This window comes from Neofelis nebulosa, chromosome 17 (assembly GCF_028018385.1).
Source record: "Neofelis nebulosa isolate mNeoNeb1 chromosome 17, mNeoNeb1.pri, whole genome shotgun sequence".
Classification (NCBI taxonomy): Eukaryota; Metazoa; Chordata; class Mammalia; order Carnivora; family Felidae; genus Neofelis; species Neofelis nebulosa.
Genome location: NC_080798.1, coordinates 62,004,467 through 62,020,582, shown reverse-complemented (window position 1 = coordinate 62,020,582; position 16,116 = coordinate 62,004,467). Strand labels below are relative to the sequence as shown.

The following is a 16,116-nucleotide window of genomic DNA, read 5'->3' as shown; positions in this document are numbered from 1 at the left end:
TGAGACTCCATCTCCAGGACCCCCCTTCCAGAAGCTCCCCAGGGGCTGAGCCTTGACGCACCGGCAGCCTCTAAGCATAGCCCTTCTCAGCCACCGGCCTGGGAGACGATGCCTCTTTGCCCTGCTCCCACACAGACCTCCCCGTCTGCCCCTCCTCACCCCTTCAGACCCAACTTCCCAGAACAAAATGAAATCTCCAGCACCAGGCAGGGATATCTGACAGCAATAAATTTATTAAGTATCCCCTCCCCCAAAAATATAAACACAAACCAGTAAAAAACCAAAAAAACAAAAACAAAAGAAACAAAATAAGCCATAAAACATCAGGCCTGCAGCTGACGATAAAGCAGACACAAAAATGGAGGTGACCTATGGCGGGAAGACAGGACTCACGTGGGGTGGGGATGCCGTAAATACTGGAGGACAAGCTCTCGAGAGCCCTAGGGTGCTGTGAGCAGAGCTGGTGGGGGCAAGCCTGGGGATGGTGTCAGTAGCGACGTGGCGCCAGGGGACAGGCCTCGTGGCCCTGGCCGCAGCCCGGCTCGCCCCTCCAGCCGCTTCACTTGGGGCCCTGAGCCTCGGACTCCTCCTCATCGTCTTCGTACATCTCGCCCTCCTCCTCGGCCGTGGCGTCCTGGTACTGCTGGTACTCGGACACCAGGTCGTTCATGTTGCTCTCGGCCTCGGTGAACTCCATCTCGTCCATGCCCTCGCCCGTGTACCAGTGCAGGAAGGCCTTGCGCCGGAACATGGCCGTGAACTGCTCGGAGATGCGCTTGAACAGCTCCTGGATGGCCGTGCTGTTGCCGATGAAGGTGGAGGACATCTTGAGGCCCCGGGGCGGGATGTCGCACACGGCCACCTTGACGTTGTTGGGGATCCACTCGACGAAGTAGCTGCTGTTCTTGCTCTGGATGGCCAGCATCTGCTCGTCCACCTCCTTCATGGACATGCGGCCGCGGAACACGGTGGCCACCGTCAGGTAGCGGCCGTGGCGCGGGTCGCACGCGGCCATCATGTTCTTGGCGTCGAACATCTGCTGCGTGAGCTCGGGCACCGTGAGCGCGCGGTACTGCTGGCTGCCCCTGGCGGTGAGCGGGGCGAAGCCGGGCATGAAGAAGTGCAGGCGCGGGAAGGGCACCATGTTCACGGCCAGCTTGCGCAGGTCAGCGTTCAGCTGGCCCGGGAAGCGCAGGGACGTGGTGACGCCGCTCATGGTGGCCGACACCAGGTGGTTGAGGTCGCCGTAGGTGGGCGTGGCCAGTTTGAGGGTGCGGAAGCAGATGTCGTACAGGGCCTCGTTGTCGATGCAGTAGGTCTCGTCCGTGTTCTCCACCAGCTGGTGGATGGACAGCGTGGCGTTGTAGGGCTCCACCACCGTGTCCGACACCTTGGGCGAGGGCACCACGCTGAAGGTGTTCATGATGCGGTCCGGGTACTCCTCGCGCACCTTGCTGATGAGGAGGGTGCCCATGCCCGAGCCCGTGCCCCCGCCCAGCGAGTGGGTCAGCTGGAAGCCCTGCAGGCAGTCGCAATTCTCACATTCCTTCCGCACCACGTCCAGGACCGAGTCCACCAGCTCGGCGCCCTCCGTGTAGTGACCCTTGGCCCAGTTGTTGCCAGCCCCGCTCTGACCTGTGGGTGAGGGGGAGAGGGGGCAGGGGGAGCACAAGACTAGTCAGGCCTCCGGTGGCTGCCTGAACAGGCCACTCAGGGCACCACTGGGGACACCCTGTGCCTGTCTCCCTCCGTGCAGTGGGGGTGCCCACACCCGCACGCTCCCTCCATGGCCCTCCATGCCAGCCATGCTGTGTGCTGGGGACTCCACTGCCTGGTGCCCCATGTTAAGGGCTCAAGACAGGAATTGAGGACCTGGGCTTGCAGCTCTCGCTCTGCCTCCCTCGGGGGTCCTGGGTGAGTCTACCCGTTCCCCCTCCCCCCCCCCCCCACAGCCCACCCACCCTCTGGCTGGCCATGCTGGCAGTGTAAGCGATGGCCTCCAGAACCCCAGAATCCCTCACGGCTTGGGGTCTGAATGTGGATTCGAGCCCCTCAGCTGGGGTGTTGAACTCCGGAAGACAGAAATGGGGTGAGGGTCTCTTGATCACAGCAATGCTGCCTGCCCATGAACTTGAATCCTCTGGAGACTGACTCGTGTCCTGCCAGCTCTGTAACAGTCTCGTAAGCTTAATTCTCTGCCTTACACATTGTTCTGCCTGAAATACACAAGTGGTTTCTATTCTCTGCACAGAGCCTTTTCTCTGGGCCCACTGCAACACGGGAAGGTCATTTCTGTCCTGCTAAGTGGCGACTTTGCTCTGTTGTTTCACTGATCTGGATCTGCCTGTGGTGGGGGTCTGCATCAGAGTGTGGGACCGGGGAAACTTACCGAAGATGAAGTTGTCAGGCCTGAAGAGGTGCCCAAAGGCCCCAGACCGGACACTGTCCATGGTCCCAGGCTCAAGGTCCACGAGAATGGCCCGAGGCACATACTTATGAGCTGAGGAGGAAAGGGGTGGGTTATGTGGGTCACACAGGGGAAGGGACGCCTACCGCCCTGTCCCGCCAGAGTCATGCTGTCACCATGAGTGCTCAGACTCTCTGGGACCAGAGAGGTGGGAACCACGTGTGAAACGGGGATCGTGGTCAACACCTCAGACAGCCGGGACCTCATCCTACGTCCACGTGGGCAGGCTGATATTTCTTCAGTTCGCCGTGGACATCATTTTACACCAGTTGCTAAATAGCCTCTGCTCTGGACCCTCCCGGGGCCTCCTGCAGGACCTCCAGGACCCTGCCCAGCCCTGTCCATTCCCCTGGACTGTGTATGTGTCATGTGACCATTACACGTATTTGAATCTCACTAGGGTGGCAGTTTCCAGGGTCCCTTGTCTTTGTTTTGTGAGTCTCAGGTTGCATCTGCCAAGCTGCTGCTAGGCGGGCAGAGATGCCGAGACCCGGCAGTCAAGAAGCCCTCTCCCCACTCCTCCCAGGTCGAGCACGGGGCAAGGTGGGAGCTCACAAGAGGCCTCGTTGTAGTAGACGCTGATGCGCTCCAGCTGAAGGTCCGAGTCCCCCACATAGTTGCCACTGGGGTCTATACCGTGCTCGTCGCTGATCACCTCCCAGAACTGCAGGGGGAAAGGAAGGGTCAGCAGGTGCTTGCGGCCCCCACCAGGCCCTTCCCCTCCCACGGACTCAGCCCTGGGTATAAATTAAGGGGCTTGGATGCAGAGCTTGCACTCACTCCTTTCGGTGACTTTGGAGAAGAGCCCCCAAGCTCTGTCATCTGCCAGAAGATTGTCCTAGCAAATATGCACGTCCACTGTCTGCACGGTGGGCGCGGCCTGCAGCCCTCAGGGTGGTTCCGGGCTCAGCTGACACAGACCCGGGCCCCCAGACTCAGCCCTGCACTTGCTAACCAGGGGCCTGGGACAGCCACTCCTCCATGAAGGGGTAGTAATAATCACCCTCTCGGGATGGTTTTCAGATGAAGAAACTGAGGCACAGAGATCAAGAACTGCCCACAGCAAGTGACAGGGTCCAGGATATGTGTGCCCTTCGGTGTCAGGGCAAAGGCTGTCCAGAGACAGGGTCCGGCAGTGTCCAGGACACCGTCAGCCTCAGCCACCAGGAACCCCAGGGGCCCCGAGTGGGGACTGACTTGCCTGGGGCCCCCCAGCCAGTTCTCAAAGACCGGCCCAGCCCCAACCCCCGGGGCTTCCTTCCTCCACTGCCTGCTGCTGCCCACACTGCCCTCCTCAGACTCCGCTCCTGCAGCTGTAGCAGGGCCCAAAAGCCTAGAGCGGGGCCTGCATTCAGGAACGACACCACCTCTTTCCAGCTGTGTGACCCTGGGCAGGTCTTGAGGATTCTCTGTGCCTCGGGGCCCTCATCCGTTCGGTAGGCCGGATGGTGGAAATAAGGCTTCCCAGGAGTAAAGCGAGTTAATCTGTGTGGAGCGTGTGAGTGGGGGCTTGTAAGTGAGCACACAAAGACACACTCCCCGGGGGAAGGGAAGGCTGCCCAGAGCTCTGCTCTCACCCCAAGGGCATCTCCAAGCTTTTGTGGATACTGTGGGCCCACTCAGGGAGGGTCACTGGTCACACGCTGTGGGACTTCCCGGTGCCCCTCCCCTTTGCTCCCCAGGGTTGGAGTGACTTTCAGAAGATGAATGGTATGAAGGGCTCAAGAAATAACAGACCTCTACACGTGAGAGTCATGTGCTGGCAAAAAGACGGCTCAGTGAAAAAAGCAGTAAGAAACCAGTCTGCTCGTCCTCATCTATATGTAGATGTCTCTAACAGGCACACAGAAGTCTGCTCCAGGGAGCTGTGCCTGGCAGTGTGGTTCTGGGCTGGGGAAGAGTTCTTTTCACTGTATACCCTTGGGGTTTTTGGAATCTTTGTCCTGTGTTAATTTCTAAACAACAACAAAAGTTTAGTTTAAAAAACATTTTTAAAACCCTGATAATTATGGGACGCCTAGGTGGATCAGTCGGTTAAGCGTCCAATTTCCCCTCAGGTCCTGATCTCAGGATCTGTGGGTTTGAGCCCTGCGTCGGGCTCTATGCTGACAGCTCGGAGCCTGGAGCCTGCTTCGGATTCTGGGTCTCCCTTGCTCTCTGCCCCTCCCCCGCTCATGTTCTCTCTCTCTCTCTCTCTCTCACTCTCTCACTCTCAAAAATAAACATTAAAAAATTTAAAACCCTGATCATTATGAACAGTGTTATTATAAAATGCAAGAAAAGTCTTGGAAGTTCGTCCAGGGAAGCTGTGTTTGGAGGTCATCCCTCAGTGAGGACAGGGGCTGGACTTATTCCCTGTTTTGTCATTGTTAACTGTTCTTTTTTTTTAAAAAAAATTTTTTTTCAACGTTTTTTATTTATTTTTGGGACAGAGAGAGACAGAGCATGAACGGGGGAGGGGCAGAGAGAGAGGGAGACACAGAATCGGAAACAGGCTCCAGGCTCCGAGCCATCAGCCCAGAGCCTGACGCGGGGCTCGAACTCACGGACCGCGAGATCGTGACCTGGCTGAAGTCGGACGCTTAACCGACTGCGCCACCCAGGCGCCCCATGTTCTTTTTACACTGTGTCTGTTAATTTTGTAATTAGAAACAAACACACAGAAATGTCACTGAGGTATTTGGGGCCTGATCAGAGCTTCCTACCACTGCCCTCCTCAGTCCCAGGCCTTTGTCAGAGCCTGAGCCAGGGCCTTGGTCCCCAGGGCTCCAAGACACCCCAAACCTCTGGTTTCAGGGACACCCGCAGCCCCTGTAGAGGAGTGATGAGCTCAAGACAACAAGTGTGGGGCCAGCAGAGAGTGATTCAGTCACCCTGCCATCAACATATCTACAGAAAGTTGTTGAAAATGCATCTGTGAGAAGCATGGTCTTCCAGGAGAAGACAGACCACATCCATCCAGCACCAGTCAGTGTGTGCCAGTGACCCCAGCTCTTGGGACCTCAGTTTTCTCAACTGTAAAGTGGACACGATAATAGTACCCACATCACATGGTTAGCACAAGGCCTGATGCATTCAGCAAATGTTGGCTTCACTGAGTTAAAAGGTCTTAGATGCTATTTATTTTTTTAAAAATTTTAAGTTGTATTTCTTTATTTTGAGAGGTGTGGGGGGGGGGGGATGAGTGAGGGAGTGGCAGAGAGAGGGAAGAGGAGAGAAAGAATCCTAAGCAGGCCCCACAGGGTCAGTGCAGAGCCTGAGTGGGGCTCAAACTCAGGAACCCTGAGATCATGCCCTGAGCATGAAATCAAGAGTCGGTTGCCTAACCAACTGAGCCACCCTGATGCCCCTTGGATGCTATTTAATAAATTTTTTTTTAATGTTTATTTATTTTTGAGAGAGAGAAAGAGACAGAGCGTGAGCAGGGGAGGGAAGGAGAGAGAGAGGGAGACACAGAATCCGAAGCAGGCTCCAGGCTCTGAGCTGTCAGCACAGAGCCCGACACAGGGCTCGAACCCACAAGTTGTGAGATCATGACCTGAGCCGAAGTCAGACACTTAAGTGACTGAGCCACCCTGGTGCCCCTAGATGCTATTTTAAAAAATTTTTTTAATGTTTATTTATTTTTGAGAGAGAGAGAGAGAGAGAGAGCAAAGGAGGGGCAGAGAGAGAGGGAGACACAGAATCCAAAGCAGGCTCCAGGATCTGAGCTGTCAGCACAGAGCTTGACGTGGGGCTTTAACCCACAAACCACAAGATAATGACCTGAGCCAAGTAGACACTTAACTGACTGAGCCAGCCAGGCACCCCCCTTAGATGCTATTTAAATTTGTAAAGTCTGGGGCGCCTGGGTGGCTTGGTCGGTTAAGCGGCCGACTTCGGCTCAGGTCATGATCTCACAGCCCGTGAGTTCGAGCCCCGCGTCGGGCTCTGTGCTGACCACTCAGAGCCTGGAGCCTGTTTCGGATTCTGTGTCTCCCTCTCTCTCTGCCCCTCCCCTGTTCATGCTCTGTCTCTCTCTCTCTCAAAAATAAATAAACGTTTAAAAATAAATAAATAAATAAATAAATAAATAAATAAATAAATTTGTAAAGTCATATGTAGAAATAATAAATAAAAATAAAAGTTAAAAAAATCAATATACTTTGAGATAGTGTGGTGCAGTAAAATCACATCACTGATAGGAGCCGATCTCCAAGACACATCTTTGAGGGAAAGGCATATTGCATAATGATGTATGGAGTAAAAAAGCAAACCTCACAAAAGATGCTATATCTCTCTGCAAAGATATACAGATAACATGCACAGGAAACAGGCTGGAAGAACGGAAACAAAATTGTCCCCCAAGGAGAGCAGAACGTGGAGGCAGGAACGAGGTGGTAGGCACCTTGCCGTCATCTGCAGTGTCTCCACTGTTGAGGAGAATATATTAAGAATTGCTTTTGAAGTTAAAACTAATAAAATGTGATTTAAAATAAGGATCTCGGGGCTCCTGGGTGGCTTAGTCAGTTAAGCGTCTGACTCTGGATTTCGGCTCATGATCTCACGGGCAGTGAGATCGAGCCCCGTCTGAGGCCCTGCGCTGACAGCGTGGAGCCTGCCTGGGATTCTCTCTCCCTCTCTCTCTGCTCCTACCCTGCTGGAGCGTGCTCTCTCCCTCAAAAAAATAAACTTCTGAAAAATCTTAAGAAAAATAAGTATCTTATTAGTAAAATATGTAATATAAAATGAAATATAATTTTGTAAATTAAATAAATAATTACGACCATCACTACAGTTGAGAAAACTGCCAGATGGTGTGTGGACCCCAGGGTCCAGGCCGCATTTCCTACCTCAAGACACCGTCACCACCCCCCACCTCCGCCCCCCGTGGCGCTGTCCGTGGTGCTGATCCGTTGCCGCGTCCGCGCCCAGGGGCCGGCCAAGTGTCTGGGCGGGCACAGGAGCCCCAGGCAAGTGGGGTGCAGCAGCTCCGCCAGAGGGAGGGCTAGCCGATTCAGGGGCGTTAAACCCTTTTAGGACCTCGATGTCTTTCCCAGCTTCGAGCACAGAGAGCGTTACCCTGACCCATTTAGGAGGCGCTGGGAGAGGAGGCGGGTGCGAGGAAACCGGAAATCCCTCCCCCCACTGGCCGTCAGGGCCAGGGTCCGGGCCCGCCCCTCCCAGGCTCCGCCCAGCGGCCAAGAGAAGGGGGTGCAGACAAAGGCTCCTGGCCGGCCCTGCACCCCAGGGGAGGAGGGCGAGGCCCCCAGATTCATCCGCCTGTTGAATGGACGCGGTGGCGGGGGGGGGGGCGGGGGGGGCATCCAGATATATCCATGCAGACCTAAACTCAAAATTCCCGCCGTGTCCCCCCTGGGCCGATGCCTCAACTTCCTGGAGCGACCCTTGGGAGGAGGGCGATACCCAATCTCACCACATACCTGCTAGGTGGTGCGCCTAGAGCATCTGGCACAGCGCTCAATACGCAGCGACCATTGTCATGAGTCAGTAATGCGCCAAGCTCACCCTCAGGACAGGAGTGTTCTCTCCTGGCCCCAGTCTCCCTGACTGCCCTAGATCCCCCACAGCCAGGCCCCTCCCTAGAGCAGGGACCCAAGCTGAGTCAAGCACCACCCAAGGACCTGCAAGCCTGCTGATCATGATGGAAAGGAAAAGTTTGCTCTCTCCCCTCACCAGGGAGCCCCAAACCCCCAAACTAGTATGGGATTAGGAGACTGAAATGGCCAGTGAACTGCCTGTCCACAGGGCAGATGGCAGCATCCACTAAGCCCGTACATGGGGCCTAGCCCAGGGGGCTTTGAATACTTTCCGAGACAAGGAGGCCAGAAGGAAAGAGCTTGACAGCTGCCACTGGTCACCAAAGAAAGGCAGCGGTGGGAAAGGGAGAAGCAATCCCCCTCCCTGCAAAACCCATCTCTCCCTGGTTTGAACTGTTAGAAAGGATCAGATATTAATGTTTAAAACAACATACAGTAAGAAAATCAAACCAAAAGGAATAAAAAGTAATGAGCAATCTCTAAGAAGCAGAAAAAAAAAAATCTCCCCGGAGGACACTGTCTGGCACTCAGGCTACTGCCTCTGCCTTTCCTCCTCCCACCCCTGCCCTCCTGGCCGTCCCCCCACCTCAGCAATACCTCTGGCGTGGACTTGCCTTTGCCTGGTGCCTGTCTGTCCCGGTCACAGAAGGGAGGGGTGCATAACTGGACTCACTACACGCCCAGGCTCAGGCAGGACTCGGGACTGCCCTCCCTCCCCCCAGTGACCCTTGACACCACCCCCCCCCCCCCCGAAGCAGATGTTCAGGGCAGGCCTGGCCTCTGTGACCACATTAGTGAGCCCTCCGCCCCTCCCACCTGGCCAGGGCAGCTGTCAGTGACTGCCCCAGGAGCCCTGATTTGATTTGAGGCCATCATCCCCCAGGCCTCCCCCTCCCCCAGTCCCCTTCCTGGGGCAGACACAGCTGTCTCCTTGGGTGATTAGGGAGTCTCCCTTGTTCCACCCCTCCACCCCATCCAAGTCGCCTCCACCCTAGAGAAGTTGCAATTTACATGTCAGCCACGAGGCTGCCCCAGCCCTGTTGTAATTAGCTTTTTGTTCTTGCCTGGTTTCCATGGCAACAGCCTCCAGAGGAACCTTTTCCTAGGCCCCTTCCCCTCCAAGACCTGTCTCCTCCCACAGCCTCCTTTGGGAAACCCGCCCTCCACCGTTCCCACCCCGCGTCCCTGGCCTTGGTCCTGACAAAGCCACTCCTGCCGCCCCGTTTTGTTCTGAGGGGTGCCCCAGTGGGCAGCAGGCCCCACCCACCCAGCCTGAGCCCTAGGCTGGACGTCTGCAGAGCGTGGCTCTGTCTCGCACTTGCTGTGTGACCTTGGGCAAGGGACAATCTCCAGGATGTGACACCTGTCTCCTGGGTTCCACCGGGGAATATAGGACCTCTTCTTCCCCTCAGTCCCCAACATCTGTGAGGTGGGCTAACAACAGTGGAGGGGAGGCGCCGGGCGGTGATGCAGCTGTCCATCCCGGGAGCCCGGCTTTGTTCCCGCGTCCTACCCCCAGACTCCGCGGTCCCGGGGTGGGTACTGCCCACCCAGCTCCACCGGGTGCTCTGACCAGGCTGGGTTGAGCCGAAGGAGAGTCCCGGCCGGACCAAGGTCACCCCGACTTTGTGCCCAACCCTTCCCCCCAACAAAGGAACAGGGTGGGGTCAGGAAGCCCAGGGCTGTAAGAGGGAGGTTAGGGACACGGGGGTGGCCTGGCCGCTGGGAGGACATCCTGTTGCTGGGGGGTTGGGGGGGGGGGCGGGCGGAGTGGGAACACGGCCGACAGAATCGTTACGGCTTTGAAGGGTGACGCCCCACCCAAACCTGCCCACCCATCCATCAGGCTCCAGGCTGCGTAGGGACCCCGGAGAAGAGGGCCACGCCCAGACAGTCCCCGCAGCCGCAGCCGCAGCCGCTGACTCGAGCCGTGCTCCGGCAAGCCAGAGGTGCCCGGGCAGGGACAGAGGACACACGGCGTGCAGGTGGCAGGGCGGGGATCCCGATGCCCCGGTCGCCCGCCCGCCGCGGAGTCCGGCTCGTCCCTTTGTTCTCTCTCGGCTTCGCAGGGGCGAGTGCGACGCGGGGTGCGGCTCGCGGGGCCCGGGCGCCTCCCTGCTTCCCTCCCTCCGGGGCCCGGCGCGGGGTGGGGGTGCGGGGGGCGCGCGGGTCTCAGGGCCCGGAGCGGGGCGGGGGTGCGGCGGCGCGCCTCCTCACCTTGGCCCCGATCTGGTTGCCGCACTGGCCGGCCTGGATGTGCACGATCTCCCTCATGCTCGGTGCGGGCGGCGGGCGGCTGCGGGACACGCGCGTACAGGCCGGGGCTGGCTGCGGAGGCTCGGGCGTCCCCGCCGCCAGCTCTTATAGGCCGGGCCCCGCCCGCCGCGCCCGGCCTGGCGTCACCGGGGGCGGCCAATCGGAGGGCGCCGCCGCAGAATGCGGCACCGGCCTGCACCATCAGCACCGCGCATCCCCACTCGGCCGCGCGCTGCGGCGCCTCCTCCCGCCGCCGCTGGGATCTGGGGGCCCGCGGGGGGCGGGGGGTGGGGTGGGCCGCACACTGAAAGGAGGGGCTGGCGGGCTCCGGGGAGGACAATAGAGGCGCCTCTCGGCTCTCGGACGCCGCCTAGGCCGCCCTCCCCGGTCCCAGCGCAGCGGCAGCCCCACCCTGAGGCTTTGCAAGGACAGCCTTTCTCCCCCACACCCGTTCAGGGACCACCCCCACGTTCCCACCCCAAAAGACCGAGATGGACGCCTCTCAGCTCCCTGTCTTGTGGCATGAAGGGACAAACAAGGTACTCTGAGCTTTGCTGGATCCCTTAGGGGTGGGGGACGCGGGGAAAGGCTGCAGCAGTCACCGAACCCTCCAGAAGAAAGCATGGGGCAGGGCTCAGAAACGCCGAGTCAGAAGGGCGGTGGGTTAGGATGCCAGCTTCTGCAGTGGGGGTTGCGATCCTGCCTCCTCCTCCCCCAGGGGCCTGCCACGCAATTCCAGACGGACCTTGCACATGTCACAGCGCCTGCCATGTGTCCGCTGCTCAGTGAATACCGGTGTCAGGCATGGTCATAAGGACACAAGCCAGTCCAGGGACTGACAGGGTGGGGGATGGCGGGCAGTGGGTTCTGTCTGGTTCACCTCCTGATTTCACTTGTACCCCTAGACCCTTGGTCCAAGTGAGGCCAGCACAACGTGGTGGGGGCGGGGGGAGGGTCTATGCGGTGAGATGGTGTGTGCCTAAGGCAGAGGGGGTGGGGCTCTTGGGGGAAAAACTGGGAGGGGGTCCCCTGGTCAGAAAAGAAGGGAGAGAAAGAAGCAGACGAGCCGTGCGGACGTTGTGCTGCACGAACATATGCCACTGGCTCGATGTTCCCCTGGGGTCAGACATCGTACTGAAACCACCTTATAATAAGGTCCTTCTGATGTTTCAGTAAGAAAATCTTCCAGGGCCTCAGTCACAGTGCCCGGAGGTTCCACAAGCAGTCGGCGGTGCGCCTGTGTGTTCCCTGGGTGTGGCTGTGCACAAGCCCCTCTTTCCCTCCTGAAGCTCTCCAGTTTGGCTAGTCCAGAAATGGGTCTTTTGTTCTCCAGAGACACCCCTCCCCCACAACATGTCCACGATGTGGCTTTCTGTGGTTGGCTTCTGGCTGCCTGGGGCCCCTCCCTGCCTCCCCCCTCCACCACCACACCCCCCTGTTCAGGGGGTCGTTGGTGAGCGTTTGGCTCTTCCCCGGAGCTGGCTGCACCTCCCCGTCTGAGCGAAGGAAGAAGCTTTGCAGCATCCTGCTGGCCAGGACCCATTACCCACATGCCCTGCCTCCCTGAGTGATGGCATCAGGCCAGGCCAGCTCTCCCTCCATCCCCAGAGGGCTCTGGTGCCAGGTTCAAAGCTGACTCACCATCCTGTCTCCCAGCAAAGGCTGGCCCTGCCGGGAACCAGCTCCTGGCCTTGAGGCCAGCAGTCTGGGCTGAAGCTGCCAGCATGGGTGGGGACTGGCTGGGGCAGCGCTGCGGGGCGGCTGGCCGGGGCTGCAGGAGTCCTCGGCGTTACTAGACCCGCCTTCAAACTGGCTGGTACCGTCACTTTGGCTTCCGCCGAACCTGTATGAGGAGGGGGTCGTCTGTACGCTCAGTTTGTGTGGAGCAAACCAGGTGGGCTCTTCAGTGAGAAACCCAGGATCGCGACAGAGGGGGGACCCAAGGCTTTCTGGCACCAGGCAGCGTGGTTCACCCCAGATGTCCACTCCCTTGGGGTGTGGACTTGGACGGTCCTTGGACAGACGTACTCCATTCGGGGAGGCCTTGCCTCAAATACTTCCCAGAGCTGGCTGAGTCCTAACCCCCCCTTCCAGAAGGGCAGTGCTGGGGGGAGAGCAGCCCCCAGCCCCCAGCCCACTCTACACTGTGGGTCCCTCCATGTTGTTCAGAGCAGACATGGAGGAGGGGTGCCATGACTGGGCTGAGAGAGGGATGTGCTCGGGCTGAGGTCACAGATGCGTCACGGGGGTCCAGCTTTGGCTGCAGCCTGGACAGTGTCGAGTCTTGTCACCATGGAGGTGTCTGGGGTGGTGCGGCTGCTGCTCCTGCTGTCCCTTTAGTTGCTCTGAGCTGGGGGTTTGCGCCATGAAGAGAAAACCGGACACGGGCTCAGAGCAGGTGTGAGTGCCCCCCCCCCCTCCCGCCACACTCTCCCCCTGGGCCGGGCTTCAGGCACTCTGGGTCCTTTGGGGCTATGGCTTTTTTTCTTCTCTCTTTCTTTTTATTTATTTTAATTTACATCCAAGTTAGTTAGCATATAGTGCAACAGTGATTTCAGGAGTACATTCCTTAGTGCCCCTTCCCCAGTTAGCCCATCCCCCCTCCCACAACCCCTCCCGTAACTGTTTGTTCTCCATATTTAAGAGTCTCTTAGGTTTATGCCTTTTTTTTTAAACTTATTTATTTTCAGAGAGAGAGAGAGAGAGAGAGAGAGAGAGAGAGGGAATGAGCAGGGGAGGGGTGGAGAGAGAGGGAGGAAGAAACCCAAGCAGGCGCTGTGCTGTCAGCGCGGAACCCCGTGCAGGGCTCCGTCCCATGAAGGGTGAGATCACGACCTGTGCCGAAATCAGGAGTGGGATGCTTAGCTGACTGAGTCACTCAGGGCTGTGGCTTCTTCACCTGGGCAGGCCAGCCACGGTTTCTGGCTGGTTTCTGGGACTCACTTCACCCTGTTCATCACCCTCAACCCCACCCCTGCCCCTCCCCCTTCCTCCTCCCTCTGGCTTCAAGCAATTTCCAGAAAGAGGCAAGACGGATGGTGGAGGTGATGCAGCGAGCACAGCATTTATTACCAGGCCACTTCCCAGCCCTGAGACCCTGGGCTGACACTGGTTCACTGCTTCAGGCCGACAACCCCCGCCTCGGCCCGAGCGGGCACTGGCCGGCGCTGTCTGCCAGATACGTGGGGTGCACACAGATGGCCACCCCCAGCCCCCATGCTCTCTGGCCACCGCTGAGCCTTAGATCAGCCCCGCCCTCCACTGGAGCCCGTGCAGACACGGTCCCTCTGCCTGAAACAGCAGCTCACTTCTTCCTGAAGCAGGCCTGTGAAGCCAGGTCCTGCTGGTCACAAAGTCCCTTTTCCAGAGGCCCTCCCGGGGAGCGGCGCTTGTCATTCGGCCCACACAGAGACTTCACATCCCGACAGGCCACGGGGCGCAGATCCATAGACTTGGCAGCAAAGGTGGGTGTCCTCGCCTGGTGCCCGGCTGGAGGTGGAGCGCTCCAGGGGTGGGCAGAGTCCCCGTCCAGGGGCCCAGGACCCACCTCTAGTGCCTGCGGCCCCGCCATCTCCCCAGCCTCCAGTCTCCACAGCAACTCCTGGAGGTCTGTGCTCTCTCCCTTCTCGGGCCCCAGAGGGTCCATGCCTCCGCACCGCCAGAGATCGGCTCATCCGTCCCCTTTGGCAAGTGCCTGCCCCTGTCGCACAGGAATCAGGCCATGGGATATTCCCACCTCCCTCTGCCCGACACCCTGGCCCCGAGCCCGCAGCCTCACCATGAGCACAGCAGCACCTCTTGGAGCGTCTTCCGGAGCTCCTGGCTGCGGAAGGCGTAGATGAGGGGGTCGACGATGGAGTTGCAGACGATGAGGGTGAGGAAGAGGTTGAAGTTCTTGAAGACGCAGCCACAGATGGGGTGTCGAGGGCAGAGGACCATGAGCGAGAGGTGCAGGAAGAAGGGGCCCCAGCAGAGAAAGAAAATGCCCAGCAGGATGGTGAGCGTGGCCGCGCCCTTGAGGCCCAAGCCCTGGGGGACGGGGCGCTGCCGCTTATGGAGCCGGGCGATGCCCCGGGCGTGCTGGCACGCCCGGGCGAGCATGTGGACGTACAGCACGGCCATGAGCACCAACATGGCTACAAAGAAGCTGACGAGACAGAGCAGGACGGCCGTGTGATCATAGTAGGCGATGAAGAGCGTGCTGGAGAGGACGCTGGCCACCCAGATAGCTGAGATGGCCCGCCACGCCCGGGGCAGCGTGACGATGCTGTGGTACCGCAGCGCGTAGAAGATGGAAATGTAGCGGTCCACGGCGATGGCGCCCAGGAAGCAGAGGCTCGACACCATGGCGCCACAGACCAGCACGTCAATGATGTCGTCCAGCTGCTGCACCACGGCGGCCCGGCCGGCCAGGGTGCCTGCCTCCAGCAGCAGCATGACGGCCGTCTCCAGCACACTGCTCACGCTCACCAGCAGGTCGGACACGGCCAGGCAACAGATGAAGTAATACATGGGCGAGTGCAGGTTGCGGTTCTTGGCAATGGCGGCCACCACCAGCACGTTCTCCACCACGCTCACCAGCCCCAGGCTGAGAAAGAGTCCGTCGGGAACGGACACCTCCAGGCACCGGGGCCCTGTCTGATTGGCGGCCAGCCTGAGGCGCGGGCGCGGGGCGGCTGGGGAGGTGGAGTTGAGGGAGCCCAGCAGCCTCCTCTGGGGGCCCTGCACGGACATAGTCCCACCAGGGAACAGGAACGGGGCCTCAGTCTGTGGCGTCCTGCTCAGCAGTGGTTCTTCCAGCAGGCTTCATCAGTCCCCCCGGGGCCACCCTCGCAGTCACCGTCTCCCCGTCCGGACAAATGTCAGCTCAGGCACAATGCAGCTGGAAAGACCCCAGCCTCCCACCAGAGCGGTCACTTCTCGGCCAGGACCCCAAGCTCCCTTGTACCAACCCTCTAGTCTCTCTGGACCCCCGGCCCACCTCCCCACCTCTTCCGTGGAGGTGCGGTGGCTCGGGTCCGGACATACGTTTTTCTATGCCTCTTGCTGCCTCGTGGCCGGCCAGGCCTCCTGCTTCCCCAGGCCCGGGGTGGGCTGAGGTCCCAGAAAGAATGAAGCCTTTCTCCAGTTCTTCCAAGTCCCCGGAGCCCCTCCTCCTGAGGGCGGCCACATGATGGGCGTGCACCCGGGACGCACCATCAGAGAGCACCCACGGTACCCCGGCCTGCTGCCAGGCAACACAAATGGCATCCAGGGCCGTCCTCACTCCAAGGGCCCTGGACCCTCAAGGGCCCCTTCAGGACTCGGCTGGGGATCTCCCCGGTCACCTGTGCTCCACCATCACTCCCAGCCTGGCTCTGCTCCCGCCATCTGTTTGCGTGTGGCGCGGGGACGGGTGGGGGTGGGGGGGGTCTCCTCTAAATCTACCCCAAGACTTCTAACTCTCCTCCAGGCCCGCTGCAAACACCACCTCCTTCCTGGAGCCATCTCTGATCCCTGACACCCACCTGATACCACTCTGCCTTGGGAACAGCCATTGGCTGTTGACCACCCCCAGCCTGCAACACCCCCATGCTAAACGCGGAGGGTAGCCCCTGCCCCCAAGAACCCCACCCCCTTCACTGAGACCTGCTGCAGGGCATCCCGGTCACAACAGCCTTTTGCTCTGCCTCATCCTCCACTGGGGGAGGGGCAAGCCCCCATTTCCTCTGCGGAAGAAACCACTTCAAGGGCAGACCTCGGTCTGCGACCACGTGGCGCGCTGCCCGAGCCACCCTGCGGGCACCTCGCCTCAGAGTGCTCCGAGCGCTTTCTCACCGAAGACTGCAATCTCTCCTCTAAAGGGCGAGGGTG

The 16,116-nt window shown here is 59.3% G+C and overlaps 1 protein-coding gene across 1 annotated transcript; it reads right to left on the bottom strand.

Annotated features, from left to right (window-relative positions):
* Positions 1-213: 213 nt before the first annotated feature.
* Positions 214-15,628, bottom strand: LOC131499218 (tubulin beta-3 chain). The gene is made up of 7 exons (XM_058707051.1): positions 14,042-15,628; positions 13,572-13,766; positions 10,457-10,526; positions 10,225-10,368; positions 3,023-3,131; positions 2,390-2,500; positions 214-1,635 (listed from the first exon to the last, which is right to left on the bottom strand). The coding sequence occupies exons 1-7, from the start codon at positions 14,995-14,997 to the stop codon at positions 560-562; spliced, it is 2,661 nt and encodes an 886-aa protein (XP_058563034.1). The 5' UTR covers positions 14,998-15,628; the 3' UTR covers positions 214-559.
* Between the last annotated feature and the right edge of the window lie 488 nt (positions 15,629-16,116).